Source organism: Haliotis asinina, chromosome 1, assembly GCF_037392515.1.
Source record: "Haliotis asinina isolate JCU_RB_2024 chromosome 1, JCU_Hal_asi_v2, whole genome shotgun sequence".
NCBI classification, from domain to species: Eukaryota; Metazoa; Mollusca; class Gastropoda; order Lepetellida; family Haliotidae; genus Haliotis; species Haliotis asinina.
The window spans coordinates 53,355,775-53,375,061 of NC_090280.1; the positions used below are offsets into that span (position 1 = coordinate 53,355,775).

The following is a 19,287-nucleotide window of genomic DNA, read 5'->3' on the forward strand; positions in this document are numbered from 1 at the left end:
CATACTGAGTAATGTTTATGTATCCAGTTAAATGTATTAGTCTAGACATTCGGGACTGGTTATTGCACTAAATGGCACAATAAGACGGAATCCAATCAACAGGAAACGGGAATGTTGTGTAACCAGTGTTTTTACTTGATGGTTTGGTTTCTCTAATTACGATGAGGAGGTCGTACCCCTAGCCTGACTGTGAATTTTCAGAAGATGCAGTCGAAAGTTAAGAGACAGGAACTTTTTCTCCCACATACACATTTTATCGTTGTATAAAGACAAAATAAGCTAACAAATGTTTGGAATAATTCCCCCAATAAATAAATGAGTGAGTGAGTGAGTGAGTGAGTGAGCGAGAGAACGAACGAACGAACGAACGAACGAACGAACGAACGAGTAAATGTCGATGCTTGTGTATACCTGTTAAAAATTGAGCAGCTTATATGCTTCTGAAAAAGGGTTACTAACCTGATGGGGTCAGACTCGCTGACTTGAAAACTCATGTCATCATGTCCCCATTGCTTGGATGCATGCTCATGCCGTTGTTCACTTGATTGTCTGGTCCAGACTCGATTGTTTACAGACCACCATCATATCGCTTGTATATTGCTGAATTCGCCATCAACAACCAACGAATTAAGCAACCGCTGTTTCCAGAAACTAATGATAGAGTGGAAAAGCTCGGAGCTTGAATTTTCTGCAGCATACCGATGTCCATTTGCATGACATTAGATTCCGTGGGCTTTGAATTAGGTGTGGATTGGCATGTAGCATGTGTTTTAGAGTTTCCTTGCAGGTTAGCGCCACATTCATGCCAGCTGTTTGGTTACTGGCTTTTGTATAAAATGACTACGAGGATGCGTAGTGGAGCTCAAGGAAACACGATGTGTTATCCTGGGTTTCCGGGTCGGTGGTGTAACCATAGCGTTAAAGTTTCCCATCCCCATGCTAAAGACCCGAGTTCGATTCCCCACGGACAACGTGTGAAGCCCGTTTCTGGTATCCCACGCCAAACTACAGTCAAACCCCGTTGTGTCGAACTCGTCGGGTCCAAGGGGAAAATTCGACTTATCCGAGTGTTCGACACATCCGTCAGCACTGAAAAGACCAAGAACCAACACGACCCCGGTGCTTAACACATCGTTATTTTGCAGTAGGATACACATACGAAAAATATATCTTTGCAATAAACGTTTACGGCAGTATATATCTTTAAATTACAACATATACAAATGTAAATCAATTCAATCACTTTATTCGTCATGGCAAATAAATATGCATACAAAAAGATAAGAACAAGAATAATTTAACAAACTCACAAGCGATCCCATTTAGTTGACAGCACTAATTCATTTTCAGTCGGTATAAAAGTTGTATAGTTCATACAAACGAAATAATAATGTACATACGTGTACATGTGGGGAATTTATCTCTTAAAAAATCCGAAATTACAGTCTGTTTGGCGTTCGGGCATGGCATCAAGGAAATCACATGACCGCTAACATAGACTGTCACATGACAACAACATGCGCCATTGTTTGTTTAGAGATATCCTGTCGGTCCGTGATCAACGTGTCACTGATAACAACTTAATTATGGTTAATTGTTTGAGTAAAGTTCAGTTGGTAAGTGTGCTGACAATGTGTGTATAGATGCGTAGTTAAACATGTCACTTGATTGTTGAGTCCGTTAATCGTTACTTTTGATCTTTAGGTAGCACGTTTATGAGGATGACTTCCGATTGCGTGACTGAAGTTTTCAGTTGCAACAAGCAGCTTTGACAGTTCGAGACAAAAGGGTAAATTTCTACTTGTTAGAGCCTTTGGGGACCCTACAATGAGTTCGACACAACCGGGAATTCGACAGATCTAGTTCGACACATCAGGGTAAAAATAATGATAAATATAAGGAAATCGGCAGGGACCGAGATGTCAGTTCGACACATCCGAGAATTCGTCTCAACCGAGTTCGAGACAATGTTGTTGAAATATTGCTTAAGATGCCGTAAAACACAGCTCACTCACTCTCGCGGGTTTTCGCTTACTGCTTAGAATCTTGTCGATATCCGAATGCATAGCAGTGTTTTCACCAGCTCGAAATGTGTTCTTGGTCTTGCAGGAGAATAATGACAGTATCCAGCAAACACATCATGCAATACACTGAATCGGTGGAATTAATTTGCTGAAGGCAACCGTGGTGTTCCTTTGTAATCTCGACTTCTGGATTTATAAGGTAATGTAAAAGCATCACGAAAATACGGCCTTGCCTTTGGGGCACAACCGATTGATGAAGTATCAGTCTGCACGGAATTCTCTAGAGAACTCTACAGTAGATCATTTGTTCCAGCATTCAAGGTATATGGATGGACGGATGCGACAAGCGGAAAGATCATCTGTTCAGCTGTAGCTTGTTGCCAGACTGTAAGATGTAGTCTTTTACATCAATAGTGCATGTATGTATGATCCGGTCATCGCTAAGGTTGAAACCTTCACTCGCACTAAGATACCAAATCTAACACGCTCAAGCCCAAGCTGAACCCACAAACACCTAATGCCCAACCCCTAAACCGTTTTCGAATTCCTGGATTCGCCTTTTGTAATGTGTATGAGCGACCAAGTGTGAGTGAGTATGGTTTTACGCGACTTACAGTACTGTCATGGCAATTTTCTGGACGAGGACATCAGAAATGGCCTTCACACGTTGATGTGAATGGACACGGATCCTTGGCGTCACGTGCAAATGTTTTAAGCACTAGGCTGTACCGAACGACCAAGAAAACATTTCTAATAAAGCATGATGACAGATATTACAATTAGTGTTTCACTCCATCAATTGAACATCTACATTTCAAAGTCGGCGAAAAAAATGCTCCATGATAATAAGTTGAGTTGTACGCGGTACACTTTCACAATATTATTTAGACTCCCCATATTAGGAGAAACGTCTTATATCGAGATCTTAAAACAACATCCAGTAGTTTGACATATCGTAGTTTCACATCATGCCGTTGTGGAGCGTAATCTTGCGTCAAAACATTTGAGTATAGCGTAAAATCAAAACATATGTGATCGCATATCAGTGTTGATCTTGTGTGATCCCATATCGATGCAGATCTATGTGATCCCAAATTGATGCCGATCTATCTGACCCCATATCGATGCTGATCAATGTGACCCCATATCGATGCGCATCTTGTTATCCGATATTGGCTCTGATCTATGTGATCCCATATTTATGCTGATCTATGTTATCTATATCGATGCTGCTCTAAATGATACCACACCGATGTTCTTTTATGTGATCCAATATGGATTCTGATGTATGTGATCCCATGTGATCGCATATGGATTTTGATCTGTAATATCCAATATCGATGCTGATCCTTGTGGTCACATATCGATGCTGATCTATGTTATCCCCTATCGATAGTGATCTATGTGATCCCAAGTTGATGCTCATCTGTGTGATCCCATATCGATCTACGAAATCATATAGATCAGCATCGATGAGGGATCGAATAAATCAGCATGTATACACGGTGTATGTAGTGATTACTTCACTGCACCTGGCTAAAGAGTAACGTTTAGGAGGCAGCACATTTCTTCCATGTACCAACCTGGCGGAGATATTGCGTCACTAGGTGGTATCTGGAATGCAAGAGACTCATGGCAGTAATTTACCCGAACAACACAAATACTTTCAAGTTTGGATCACTTGAAACTTCGACTCCCGACCCACAATGACCAACCATCAACGACAATCGTGTGCGGACCTTGACGGGAATATTTCAAATGATATCTTGCAACCAGGCAGTACAAATATGTAGACTCAGAACGTGTCAGCAATCTCTTGTATATCAACACGATCTACTCAGTTGTTGTTCTTGTGTTCTCTGCAGCGATGTATTGAGTGAATATACTTCCACATGTGTGTATTCAGCACTTCATGACTCAACAGCTGAACAAATATGTACTGATACTTAATGTGCATTAAACACTTGTAAACAGTTTGGAAAGAAGAAATCCTGAACACTTAACAACAGTCATACCCGTAAAGAGTGTGTATATATATCCACAATCACACGTGTTTGTATTCAGACTGCAACCATGAAGCTAACGCTGTATGCCGCTATCATCGTTCTGGTTGGGGTAGTCACAGGTTTGTGTTCGCGTGTTTGCGCTTAGATGATCGATTCTCTAGTTTTCGTAAATATCATGATCTATGAAACAACAGACTTTGGTCAAGAAGTAGCATACAACTCGTCCAAACAGACAACCTGTAACGTTCTGATCAAATGAATCTGCGAGTATGTCTATGACGCGAAGGAATTAAAGAAAGCATGTTGTTATGACAATGATGTTCACCAATGTGAACAGTTATGTTATTATGCCAATAGTATCCACTTACGACATGAACTATCATGTTGTTATAATAATTGTGTCCACCTGCGACATGAACGATCCTTTTGGTATGCCAGCTGTGTCCACTTGCGATATCAACAATGTCAGTGGTGTCCATCTTCAGTATGAACAATAATTCTGTTCTGTCAGTTGTGTCCACCAGAAATAAAATTGTGTCCACCAGAATAATCACGCTGCTATGTTAATGGTGTTTAGCTGGGATATCAACAAATGATGATGCCCTTATGTCATTGGTATTCACCAGGAATATGAGCAGTCAGGTTGTTGTGTCAATGGTGTCACACTTAAAGAACTTCCTACACTTCAAAAATTCATGTGGTCATGTCAAGTACATATTCTGCTACTATACGAGCACAACATCAGCTTATCTCTGACGACCATGATTGAAATTAAAATCAAACGCAATTATAAGTTAGAGAAGTTCCATAAACTGGCTACTATTTGTTTTCTTGGGCACAGTTGCGACCTTAAATCAGAACAATGTGGACTGTCCCGCGGACCGGAGGTTCCTGCATGATCTGAAGTCACTGTTGAGGCTACACCTGGGAGAGAAGATTATACCGCCTGAAACCGACTCTCCATACTGGTCCAGCTCGGGTAAACGCTTAGCTAATTCTACGATGTCATACTGGATAACCGATGAAGAACCGGGATAGAACTGATCTTCAGTAGCCCATGCTTGCCGAAAGAGGCGACTAACGGGATCGGGTGGTCAGTCTCGCTGATTTGGAAGACACAGGTCGATGCTCATGCTGTTGACCCCTTGATTGTGAGGTCCACACTCGATTATTTACCCGCCGCCACATACCTGGAATATTGCTGAATACGGTGTACAACTAACTCACTCACACGTCACTGTGGTCGTTTAATGAGATCTGATATTTTCTTTGATTTTCATGTTTCATTTGGCGCTGCAGGAGCGACATTCACACGCTGGGGAAGGACAACATGTCCGAAAGGAAATGATGTCGTGTACAAAGGTACGTAAAAGCTGTGAAATCCTTTTACGTACATACACTACTCAAACAAGAAACGCATAGCTGAAATTTGTTATCAGTTCATACAGGGCAGTCATGAAAAAACCTGAATGAACATTAACGGTCCAGTGTGCAAGAAACTGTACGTCACAAATGACAAGTCTTCCAAGGTCAAGGTCGCAGAGCAGTCAGTATCTTTGGTGGCCACCATTGTCATCAAAGTTTGCTTGGCATCGGTGTCCCATAGTCTGGAGCATATTCCGGATGAAGTGCCTTGTGCCCTCAACGCCACAAACAGATCTAATTCGTCCCACAAATGTACAACAGGGTTATGATCCGGTGATCGTGAGGGCCAACCAAGAACCTGAACGTTGGTCTGGGCAAGGAAATCCCTGCTTATTCTTGCTGTATGCGACCAGGCGTTATCATGCTGAAAAATGACGTTCTGGCGGTTCATGAAAGGAAGGACATGAGGTCTGATGATTTCATCACTGTAACATCGAGCTGTCCAATCGCCCTGGACCTGAAAGAGATCTGTCCTGCCACTGTATTAGATGCTAACCCAAACCATGACACTTTCGCCACTACATCTGTCCACTTCCTGCACACAATTTGCAGCGTAGCGTTCGTTACGACGTCGATACACACGTGCTCTTCCGTCGGGACGTCGCAGCATGTAACGTGACTCATCACTTAATAACAGTTCTCCACCTTTGCAATGGCCATGGGAGATGTTGGCGACACCACTGTCTGCGTTGTTGCCACTGTTGACGTGTAAGGACAGGTCCTCGCAAATGTCTTCTTGAACAAAAACCAGTCTCACGGAAGCGGTCCTCACACTCTGATGAGAAATTGTCCTGGTACTACCGATGATGTGGAGGATGCTGTGGTGAACCTGTTCCGCATATGTCGAAGCCGAATAAACCTGGCCGGTGTGGGCGTGGTCACACGGGGTCGACCTGACCTGGGGCGATCACGTGGTGACCCTTGTTGCTGGTAGTGATGACAAAGTCTTGCTATGGTACTCTGTGACACATTCAGTTGCCTTGCAATCGAAGACTGAGAATGATGCATGGAATGTGCGTGCAAAAGGAAACGCGTGAATTTCTTCCCGTTCACAAATTATTGCATTTACTGAGGAAAACAGATATTGGTGCGTTTTGGCGAGTTGTCCTCAATGACAATGGATTCAAACTCGGAAATGTTTGCAGTCAGAGTTCACTGATTACATAGGCACCAATGATTCAAATTCGGAAAGGTACAGGGAAAATACTACCTATGCGTTTCCTGTTTTGAGTAGTTTACATAAGAAAGACGCGATGTGTTTAGTAGAAACGTTGATTGCACCTTTCTGAATATATATGTCGTAGAGACAAACACATATCCGCCAATACTGGACACTCACTCCTCAGATCTAACGCAAAATATGGCCGGTGGTTTAAGCATTCGCTCGTCACACCGAAGACCCGCATTCGATGAAGATATGGGTACAATGCGTCAGGCCTATCTGTGGTGTTCCCCGCCATACTATTGCTGGAATATTCCGTAAAGCGGCGTAAAACCATACTCACGCACTAACACATAATCACATGTTTCTATGTGATTCCAAAGTCTATTGTGCACTGATATGTGTTTGACCAGTTGGATTGATTTTGCACAAAACAGGAGGCGGTGTAAACAAATTGTCTGCTTGAAGTCTTATGTATTTGTACGATGGCTGCTAAACTGAAGCTTCAAAAAATACAGTAAAGCATTACACAATTTTAGAAACGGAATAACTCCCCTTATTGACTTACTAAGTATGTATTTTTACGTTTTTAGCAATATTCCAGCAATATCACAAGGGGGACACCAAAAATAGACTTCAAACAATGTAGGGAAACGAACCCGTGCCTGCGGTGTGACCAACAGACTGCCCCGAAGCTCCAAGGATGTCAAATGGTTACATCATATGCAGTTCAGTCAATATTCACCCTCATCATCATTACTGTTAATTACGGTCAGAACTGTACCAATATCTCATTAATTATGGTTGAACTAATTTCAGGTTATGCCGGTGGAAGTCATTATCAGGCAAAAGGGGGTCCGGGGACAACACTGTGCCTCCCCGAAGCACCCATCTACGGAAAGCACACTAGTGAGGCATCAGAAAGTTATATCTATGGCTCTGAATATCAAACAGATAGCAAGACATCTCCTCTTCACCGGCTGTATCAAGATGATGTCCCGTGTGTGGTGTGCCAGAGTCATCACAAAACAAGTGCCATCATGGTACCTGCCAGGAACGAGTGTTTTCCGGGATGGCACCTGGAATACAAGGGCTATCTGTTTGGTGGTGGTACTGGAGAAACTGGTCCCAGTGATTATGTCTGTGTAGATAGTGAACCAGAAGCCATGCCTGGGGGTAAAGCAAACACAAACGGCCATCTCTTGTATATGATCGACGCCAAATGTGGTGCCCTGCCCTGCCCACCTTATGTCGACGGCTGGGAGTTGACATGTGCCCTTTGCACTAAATAGAAATATTGCACACAACCTGTGTGTTTTCTCCAATTATGTATAAGTCGACTCTGTATTGACAGAATTATTTCAGTACTGACCATGACTGTCGTACATGCAGATCAGATTCAACGCCATACATGATATACAATGATTAATGATATTTCGATGACAGTGCAGATCAATGTAGCCTTAAAGGAAACTTTCCCCGTTTTCTCCTGTTTGTAAATCGTTATAAAAGGAAACATCATTTGTGAATGAATTGAGGAAAACTTCTCATGTGGTATGTATCCACCAGTCCGCATATACAACAGAATCTGCATGGGTCGAAATGCGTATACTAAACTAGTGCTAAACAGAAGGTATCCAGGGTGTTTGACCAAACTTGAAAAGAAAAGGAAAAACATAAATAAATTATCATCTATTATATTTCAAAACATAGTTCACTTTTACAGCAAATGTACACAATTTCATTTCATAATACGTCGTTTTTCTCCAGAATGTCATCATATGTTCAACCAATAGTAAGTGTGTCCACTATTGGCATCAAAACACATCAAAACACGTCGACTCATTGAGCATGTAAGTCGACGAAGGGCGTTAGGTGTGACTAGTGGCCATTCCAAAGGGAAACATTGTTCCAGCTGTTTAGTCTTCTAATTTGTAGGTAGTCCCATTAGTGTTCTATCGGTATCATGTCGCAGTAAAGAATGGCCACAGCAAAACAACGATGAGAGCGTTATAAAGAAAGTCGTTTGCGTTATCGTGATGGTAGACAATGCGACGTGATAACTGCTGGTAATATGGCCTCACAATTGGTTGCCAAAACCTTATCCCTTTGTCTTCGAGCATTCAGATTGTCATCAACAAGCAAAATTATCGTTTTGGAATCGCAGCAGATCCCATCTCTATCAGGCTACCTGCTCCAAACGGTTGAACGCATTTCGGCGCTAAACCCACTCGTCTGTAAACACAAGACCGGCCGTCATTACTCAAAACCTATTCAGGTCGTTGAACATCACACGTCGTCAATCACGCATCTGACAACGTCGATCCCGACTGGCCCATGTCAGTCCACGACGTCGGTTTTGAAGAGTCAGACGCAGTCCGCGGTAGGGTGCTCGAATACCATGTTCACATAGTCTCCAATGCACTGTACATCGACTGATACGGTGGCCTAGTGCCGTCGCTGCCGTTGATGTCAACGTTACAAAAAGAATTCTCAGATGAATTTTGTGGCGATCATCACCAGACGTAGTCAGACGTGGTGGGCCATTCCATGGTCTGTCTGACGTATTGGTAGTTTGTCTTAATCGTTGCATCAACGTGATAACAATGGCTCTGATGCAGCCGATAGTTCTGGCAATGACGATCGACTCCTTGTTCAGCTCTCCGTTAGCTCTCTCTTTCTTACGATTTTAATCAAACGTGTGTTTTTTCACAATGGGGTTGGTGGCGTGTCGCTGGGGCTGATTTGTAATGTCAGTATGCATGTGCATTTCGGGTTGCATCAGCAAAAGTGGTGTGTAGTTTTTTGGGTTTTTTTAGCACTGGTTCCTTTATCCTATTACATCGCTTTTAGGACTGAATATCGATATAGGTAATAGGTACCTATAATCCTTAGCTTGATATCGATCGATCAAATATGCCCCAGCTCAACATATTTCACATGAGTGGCTTGGTGTCGACAGAATGAGCGGACTTACGTTCGACAAAAGGGTCGTTTTTGGGAGGTTCAGAAATGAGTTGGTTTACGCCACTTTAAGCAATATTTCAGCAGTATCACTGCGGGGCATGCCAGAAATGAGCTTCACATATTGTACCCATGTGGGTAATCGAACCCTGGATTTTGCGTGACAAGCCAACACTTTAACCACAAGGCTACCACGCCGCCCTCAGGTTCATTAATGAGGTATGGTGCAGTCACTGTGAGTAGCAGACAAGCAGAGATGTGCATCAACGAGGGAGCACCCAGGTCAGCATCGATATGGGATCGGATATATATATGAGCATGGATACTAGCATTTGAATATACAGATCAGCATCGGTATGTGATCAAGTAGATCAACATAGATATGGGATCACATGAATTAGCATGTATATGGCATCGCCTAGGTCAGCATCCGTATGGCATCATATAGATCAGCATCAATACTAGTATTGGAATATACAGATCAGAATTGATAGGGATCCCATAGATCAACATAGATAAGGAATCAAATAGATGACAATCGATTTGGGATCACATAGATCAACATCAACAAGGGATCGCACAGATCAGCACTGATGTGGGATGATATAATCAGCTTTCATATGACATCACGTACATCAGCATCTACATAGAATCACATACATCAACATCGACATGGAATCACATAGATCAACATCAATAAGGAATCACACAGGTCACCACCGATGTAGAATCACATAGACCAGCATTGATATGGCATCATATAGCTCAGCATCGATATGGGACCACATAGATCAACATGCATATAAGATGACACAGATCAACATCGACATGGGATCATACAGATCAACATTGATATGCGATCACTTGATCACTTGATCAACATTCATATGAGATCACATAGATCAGAATCGATGTAGGATCACATAGATCAAGATCCATATGGGATCACATAGATCAGTATCCATATGGGATCACATACATCAACATCCATATGGGATCACACATACTTGTGAATCTAGATAATCTTATGAATTATACAGTACAATGTACTCGTCCTAATATGCTCCTAATACCTGTTTATCATTGTTTGACCATCACCGTCACTTTTACCGATTTGCGAATGCCTTTCAGTTCACAACAAATATGTAAACAAATGTATCAGATTGGTATAAACAGTAGTAATGTATTGGTAATTAAGAACATAATATTGAGTGCAATTGGGTAATTTCGTAATTTGTATGCACATCACATGTTCAACATCCGGGTGTGAAGCATCCATAAATGAGTGATGTACGCATTGTCTGTTATTTCATATGGATTAAAGTGGCCAAAGGTAGTTTGTATATTATTCAGTTCACGAGTAATATGTATATAGAAACTATTTACAGAACTTGTATTGTTTTCAGTTTTTTACCGCTACAAGGAATAAAGTCAACATTCCATGGGTTAACTTACTGTTATAAAATCTCGAATGAGATTGACACAGTACAGTAAATGAACCATATTATTTTCCCTAGCCCCGCCTACAGTGCTCTAAATAGGTTATCCGAGTTAGTCAGTAGTCCATGCTTGTCATAATAGCCAACTAACGGAATCGGGTGGTCAGGCTCGCTGACTTGCGTTGAACGATGCTCATGCTGTTGATCACTGGCTTGTGGAGTCCAGACTCGAATAATTGCTGATCGCCGTCTTTACCTGGAGTACTTCCAAGTACAACATTAATCAACCATTTTATTCTGAACATAGCTTTCAGTCGTAATACTTTATTGGAACAGTTCTTACATTTGCCAATTTCGACATAATAGGGAACGAGACAACATTTACAGGAAGGAAACTCAGTGTTATAATTACCATAAACCAACATGTATTTAGTCCGTGTGCAAGTCCAATCGGTATCCTCTTCTCTTCCTCTACATTGGGATGCTATAGTATACTTCCCTATCACCGTGTAGGTACAAGGTACTACCTTTACACTGTGTTTCATGGGATTAGTGATATTAGAGACTACCGTACCCCACCGTCGCTCTTTCGCTGGACCCTACTGGGGACGATTGTTTACCCTGTGAGCTACTGTTCCGGGTGGTCCAGACTGTGTGTTTTTGTGCTGACATGGTCAGGTCCTGCTTTGAGGAACAACACATCTTTGTTAACGTAACACTGAACTTGACGTTGATGATGACATCGATGAGGAAGTCATTGGTGGAGTTAATGGACCAACCGAGAGACGTCAAAGAATGCATCATGTTTCTGAAATTTTTCTCCGGACCCGTTCGCCCAAATCGTTGTGGAATGTGTGTTTCGAGAACATGTACAGAGATAAACGGAATATACACGACTAAGAAAAACGCTGAAATCGTCATCAAGGTCAATGTCACCTTCCAGTGTTCCTGTTCAGCTGGACCCGTGAAGGTCCCGGGGTAGAATAGGCCTTTAGCAACCCATGCTTGCCATAGAAGGCGACTATGCTGGTCGTAAGAGGAGACTAACGGGATCGATTGGTCAGGCTCGCTGACTTGGTTGACTCATGTCATCAGTTCCCAATTGCGCAGATCGATGCTCATGTTGGTAGTCACTGGATTGTCTGATCCAGGCTCGATTATTTACAAACCACCACCATGTGGCAGGAATATTACTGAGTGTGGCGGAAAACTAAACTCACTCCTCACCCCTCACCCCTGTTCAGCTGTGCCAAAGAGGAACTTCCGTCGACGTCTGATTACAGTCAACTAAATCCAGATACCAATGTTCAATGCCAGAGGAGACACGGTGGAATATATCTGAGAAATATTTTAAATACTGTGTTATTGTAAGTTGTTAGAAATGACAACCTGTTTAATGGACAAACCAAACAAAGCGCGTTTGAACCATTTTAGGAATGTGCAACATACATATGATAAGAAACAGAGCAATGCTCAATGAGTGAGGAAGAAAGTCATTGCCTTGCTCGGAAAGGATATGACAATCAGTCTCTCAAGAGCCAAAACACAGATGATGATTGCGGACACTTTGGGAAAGTTCCATGTAGTGCTTAGTTGAAACAGTCAAAACAGATGACAAGTAATTAGAATACATGACGTCATACTGCGCTCATATGTCAGCTGGCAGTCGCAGAATTCCACATAGGAGGACCCCACAGTCACATAACGGTAGGATATGCGACGTAACGATTTGTGTAGAAGTACACAACATCCAATCACATTCATCACTAAACCGGAAATACAAACGATGGGCCTTAGGAAAAGATTAACATAAAATGTTGTTCTTTCTTCTGTGTTGGTGGTGACGATTCCTAGTGTTTTATGAGGCCTTTGCTTTGCTGGAGGTGATGAGGATACATTTCTATGAGTTGCCAACGAAGATACTGTGATGTTACTGCTCTCGATGGGGGCAACATGGAACAGGAGGATGAACCCTTTTAAACTCAGTGGGATCACTTCCAAGTTTGGTGGTTTTCTCTGCAACAGACAAAGGTTACATAACAGACGAACGTAATGTGAATGTATGTATAGGAGAAAACATGCCTCTGAGGTTTCGGTAGACAAGGGTTTGGAGGGAAATGTTCCGACCTGGATGATTTTACATTTTCTACCAAAACCGAGGAGAAGTGTTTTCTTTAACATATATACCGTCAATGATGGGTAATTACATTGTAGATGAGCATTTAATGAAGCTACATAACAATCACTGAAGAGCACGTAAAATCAATTTAACGACAGTAACTAAAATAGTTTAACCCCACCACCTTTGTCGATCCGGTGGGCGTGCGGAAGAGCGTTTGCGATTAAACACAAATGTTTTGCGATTTGCGGTTCAACACCCGCTTGTGAAAACATTTGAATTGTGAGTTTAATCTTGAAAGATTTGAATGTTGATGTTCATATAAAGTTAGGAAAAGTAAAACCTGGGAAGCGGTCTTACTAACGAAAAGTAAATCCTTGGATGATGTCTTTCTAGCGAAAAGTAAAATCTGTCCCTCCAAAACAAAAACCTCAAATGCGGTTATTCTGGGAAAGCAAGAGATGACCTAATATGTGTATTGGAGAAACGACGCCACCGAGGTTTTGGTAGACAATGTAAAAGTGGAGTGGGAGGGATTATAACGAGCTTATTGCTATAACGCGTCTGTGGAGCTACAGCATAAAGCACAATTCTTAGTGATAACTTCTTTGTGAGGCATTTAGAAGTTTGGAATGATAACAACATATGGGTGCATGAAATCTTTTAGCTGTTTTGCCCATAATGCCTGTCGTTGAAATGGTCGTTACTTAATGGCCCCAAAGAGTTCGTAATAAAGGTGGATTGTACGATGACCAAGTACCAAGTAACCTTGACCCTCAGACATAATCCGCTATGCCACACGTTCTAACAACACAACCATTAGACGAACCGGATCTCTATTCATAAACAATCTAGATTTCTCTATACTTTATGGAGAGGTGCAGACAGCATGACCTTAAGTGAGACGTCATATACTGTCTCGGTTTGATGATGTCGTAAAATGATTCACAATGCATCTACTTCACCGGTTACACCTGTTATGTGTTTTTAAGCATATTCAGCGTAGTTCTGTAACGCAGAATGAGACTGATATAATATCAGTTCCAAACCAGACCACCAAACATTTCTAGCGACAAAGTCTCGTTTTGAGATCGCCATAATTTCCAGGTGTCCGTTTGTCAGAGCACGCTTTACGACGTGTTTGAAAGGATTATGAGCATGGTGTTGCAATATACAAGTGCGTAGATGCATCGGATCATACTGATTAATATTTGTGTATCCAGTTAAATGAATTAGTCTAGACATTCGGGACCGGTTATTGCACTAAATGGCACAATAAGACGGAGTCCAATCAACAGAAAACGGGAATGTTGTGTAACCAGTGTTTTTACTTGATGGTTTGGTTTCTTTAATTACGATGAGGAGTTCGTACCCCTAGCCTTACTGTGAATTTTCAGAAGATGCACTCGGATGTTAAGAGACAGGAACTTTTCCTCCCACATACACATTTTATCGTTGTATGAAGACAAAATAAGCTAACAAATGCTTGGAATAATTCCCCCAATAAATAAACGAGTGAGTGAGTGAGTGAGTGAGCGAGAGAACGAACGAACGAGTAAATGTCGATGCTTGTGTATACCAGTTGAAAATTAAGCAGCTTATATGCTTCTGAAAAAGGGTGACTAACCTGATGGGGTCAGACTCGTTGACTTGAAAACTCATGTCATCATGTCCCCATTGTTTGGATGCATGCTCATGCCGTTGTTCACTTGACTGTCTGGTCTAGACTCGATTATTTACAGACCACCATCATATCGCTTGTATATTGCTGAATTCACCATCAACAACCAACGAATTAACCAATCATTGTTTCCAGAAACTAATTATAGAGTGGAAAAGCTCGGAGCGTGAATTTTCTGCAGCATACCGATGTCCATTTGCATGACATTAGATTCCGTGGGCTTTGAATTAGGTGTGGATTGGCATGTAGCCTGTGTTTTAGGGTTTCCTTGCAAGTTAGCGCCACATTCATGCTAACTGTTTGGTGACTGACTTTTGTACAAAATGACTACGAGGATGCGTAGTGGGGCTCAAGGAAACACGATGTGTTATCCTGGGTTTCCGGGTCGGTGGTGTAACCATAGCGTTAAAGTTTCCCATCCCCATGCTAAAGACCCGAGTTCAATTCCCCACGGACAACGTGTGAGGTCCGTTTCTGGTATCCCACGCCAAACTATTGTTGGAATATTGCTTAAGATGGCGTAAAACCCAGCTCACTCACTCTCTCGGGTTTTCGCTTATTGCTTTGAATCTTGTCGATATCCGAGTGCACAGCAGTGTTTTCACCAGCTCGAAATGTGTTCTTGGTCTTGCAGGAGAACAATGACAGTATCAAGCAAACACATCCTGCAATACACTGAATCGGTGGAATTAATTTGCTGAAGGCAACCGTGGTGTTCCTTTGTAATCTCGGCTTCTGGGTTTATAAGGTATTGTGAAAGCATCAAGAAAATACGGTCTTGCCTTTGGGGCACAACCGATTGATGAAGTATCAGTCTGCACGGAATTCTCTAGAGAACTCTACAGTAGATCATTTGTTCCAGCATTCAAGGTATGTGGATGGACGGATGCGACAAGCGGAAAGATCATCTGTTCAGCTGTAACTTGTTGCCAGACTGTAAGATGTAGTCTTTTACATCAATAGTGCATGTATGTATGATCCGGTCATCGCTAAGGTTGAAACCTTCACTCGCACTAAGATACCAAATCTAACACGCTCAAGCCCTAGCTGAACCCACAAACACCTAATGCCCAACTCCTAAACCGTTTTCGAATTCCTGGATTCGCCTTTTGTAATGTGTATGAGCGAGTGAGTATGGTTTTACGCTACTTTCAGTACTGTCATGGCAATTTTCTGGACGAGGACATCAGAAATGGCCTTCACACGTTGATGTGAATGGAACCGGATCCTTGGAGTCACGTGCAAATGTTTTAAGCACTGGACTGCACCGAACGACCAAGAAAATATTTCTAATAAAGCATGATGACAGATATTGCAATTAGTGTTTCACACCATCCATTGAACATCTACATTTCAAGGTCGGCGAAAAAAGTGTTCCATGATTATGTTGAGTTGTACGAGGTACATTTTCATAATACATTCATTAAATTATTGAGACTCACCATATTAGGAGAAACGCCTTATATCGAGGGTAGACATCGCCTGCTTGAGGTCTTAAAACAGCATCTAGTAGTTTGACATATCGTAGTTTCACATTATGCAGTTGTGGAGCGTAATCTTGCGTCAAAACGGTTGAGTGTAGCGTAAAATCAAAACATATGTGATCGCATATCAGTGCTGTTCTTGTGTGATCCCATATCAATGCAGATCTATGTGATCCCAAATTGATGCCGATCTATCTGACCCCATGTCGACTCTGATCTATGTGATCCCATATTTAATTTATGCTCATCCATGTTATCCATAACGATGTTGCTCAAAATGATACCACATTGATGCTCACTTATAATATCCACTATGGATTCTGATGTATGTGATCCCATGTGCACGCATATGGATTTTGATATGTATCCAATATTGATGCTGATCCTTGTGATCACATATCGCTGCTGATCTGTGTGATACCATATGAGCGCTCGTACTTGTAATCCCATATCGATTCTGATCTGTGTGATCTTATATTGATACTGATGTATGTTATCAACTATCGATAGTGATCTATGTGATCCCAAGTTGATGCTCATCTGTGTGATCCCATATCGATCTATGAAATCATGTAGATCAGCATCGATAAGGGATCGAATAAATCAGCATGTATATACGGTGTATGTAGTGGTTACTTCACTGTACCTGGCTACAGAGTAACGTTTAGCAGGCAGCATATTTGTTCCATGTACCAACCTGGCGAGGAGATATTGCGTCACTAAGTGGTATCTGAAATTCAAGAGATACATCGGGGTAAAATTTACGTTCAACTTTGGAACACTTGAAACTTCGACTCCCGACCCACAATGACCACCCATGAACAACAATCGTGTGCGGACCTTCAAGGGAATATTTTATATGATATCTTGCAACCAGGCAGTACAAATATGTAAACTCAGAACGTGTCAGCAATCTCTTGTATATCAACACGATCTACTCAGTTCTTGTTCTTGTGTTCTCTGCAGCGATGTATTGAGTGAATATACTTCCACATGTGTGTATTCAGCACTTTATGACTCAACAGCTGAACAAATATGTACTGATACTTAATGTGCATTAAACACTTGTAAACAGTTTGGAAAGAAGAAATCCTGAACACTTAACAACAGTCTTACCCGTAAAGAGTGTGTATATATATCCACAATCACACGTGTTTGTATTCAGACTGCAACCATGAAGCTAACGCTGTATGCCGCTATCATCGTTCTGGTTGGAATAGCCACAGGTATGTATTCATGTGTTTGCGCTTGGATGACCGATTTCCTAGTTTTCCTAAATATCATGATCTATGAAACAACAGACTTTGGTCAAGAAGTAGCATACAACTCGTCCAAACAGACAACCTGTAACATTCTGGTCAAATGAATCTGCGAGTATGTCTATGACGCGAAGGAATTAAAGAAAGAAGGAAAGAAAGAAAGGGTAGAAAGCATGTTGTTATGACAATGGTGTTCACCAATGTGAACAGTTATGTTATTATGCCAATAGTGTCCACTTGCGACTATTCATGTGTTTTCGCTTAGATGATCGATTCTCTAGTTTTCCTAAAGTACACGACAGTCAGCAAAACAACAGGCCTTTGTTAAGGATCATATCATTCGTTAGAACTGACATAGCCTGTAAGGTCCTAAACAATTGAATCTGCGGCTATGTCTATGACACGAAGGACTCCAAGAAACCATGTTGTTGTGACAATGGTGTCATCTTCATTATGCAGAGTCATGTTGTTTTATCAGTTGTGTCTATAAATGATACGAACAGTCATGTTGCTTTATCAGTTGTGTCTAGATACAATCCCAGTGAACAGTTATGTTGCTTTATCAGTTGTGTCTAGATACGACATGAAGAGTCATGTTGTTTTATCAGCTGTGTTTAGATATGATTTGAACAATCATGTTGTTTTTTCAGTTGTGTCTAGATACAATCCCAGTGAACAATCATGTTGTTTCATCAGTTGTGTCTAGATCCGCGAATGTCCCGGCGTAGAATGAGCCTTCAGCAACCGATGCTTGCTATAAACGGTGACTGTGCTTGTCGTAAGAGGATCGTGTGGACATTCTCGCCGACTTGGTTGAAACAATGTCATCGGTTCCCATTGCTCATTTTGTTGATCAATGGATTGTCTGGACCAAACCCGATTATTCAAAGACTCCATGTACCTCGAATATTGCTGCGTGCGGCGTAAAACTAAACTCACTCACTCGCCCTGTTGTGTTTAGATACAGTGCCAGTCAACAGGCATGTTCTTTTATCAGTTGTGTCTAGATATGACATGAACCGTCATGTTGTTTTATCAGTTGTGCCTAGACACGATATGACCTGTCACGTTTTAAGTGAATTGTGTCCATCTGCGATATGAATAATCACGTTGTTATGTCAGTTCTGTCCACCTGTGACATGAACAAATGATGCCCTTATTTCAATGGTGTCCACCTGCGATGTGAATAATCTTCTTCTTGTGTCGGTGGTGTTGAAATTTAAGAAGGAAGTTCCTACACTGGGTATTATTTGTTTCCTTGGTCACAGCTGTTGTCTTGAATCCGAACAATGCGGACTGTCCCGCGGACCGGAGATTCCTGCATGACCTGAAGTCACTGTTGAGGATACATCTGGGAGAGAAGATTATACCGCCTGAAACTGATTCTTCACAATGGACCAGATCGGTTAAGCGATTAAGTTAACCTTACAATGTCATACTGAATTCACCGGTGAAAACCGGATTACACTTGATGTTTGTCGTAAGAGACGACTAACGGGATCAGGAGGTCAGGCTCGCTGACTTGGAAGAAACAGATCGATGCTCATACTGGTGACCCCTGGATTGCGTTTTCGACACTCGATTATTTACAAACCGCCGCCATGTATCTGGAATATTGTTGAATACGGCGTAAACTAACTCACTCACTTGTACTGCATTTCCATCTTATATTTTCTTTTATATATGTTTCACTTGGAGCAGGAGGAGCGACATTCACACGCTGG

The 19,287-nt window shown here is 41.8% G+C and overlaps 1 protein-coding gene and 1 pseudogene across 1 annotated transcript; one reads left to right on the forward strand and one right to left on the reverse strand.

The window, feature by feature from the left end:
• Window positions 1-4,049: 4,049 nt before the first annotated feature.
• Window positions 4,050-8,325, forward strand: LOC137280744 (uncharacterized). The gene is made up of 4 exons (XM_067811966.1): window positions 4,050-4,149; window positions 4,872-5,009; window positions 5,330-5,392; window positions 7,437-8,325. The coding sequence occupies exons 1-4, from the start codon at window positions 4,098-4,100 to the stop codon at window positions 7,907-7,909; spliced, it is 726 nt and encodes a 241-aa protein (XP_067668067.1). The 5' UTR covers window positions 4,050-4,097; the 3' UTR covers window positions 7,910-8,325.
• A 3,925-nt stretch (window positions 8,326-12,250) lies between these two features.
• Window positions 12,251-19,227, reverse strand: LOC137273705 (uncharacterized; annotated as a pseudogene).
• Window positions 19,228-19,287: the final 60 nt, after the last annotated feature.

What these genes read in the sequence shown, in the direction of transcription:
- LOC137280744 (XM_067811966.1), top strand. Translation starts at nt 4,098, where the DNA reads ATGAAGCTAACGCTGTATGCCGCTATCATCGTTCTGGTTGGGGTAGTC. An exon ending in TCTGGTTGGGGTAGTCACAG is followed by an intron (nt 4,150 to 4,871) that starts GTTTGTGTTCGC and finishes TCTTGGGCACAG; the next exon opens with TTGCGACCTTAAATCAGAAC. An exon ending in TCCATACTGGTCCAGCTCGG is followed by an intron (nt 5,010 to 5,329) that starts GTAAACGCTTAG and finishes TTGGCGCTGCAG; the next exon opens with GAGCGACATTCACACGCTGG.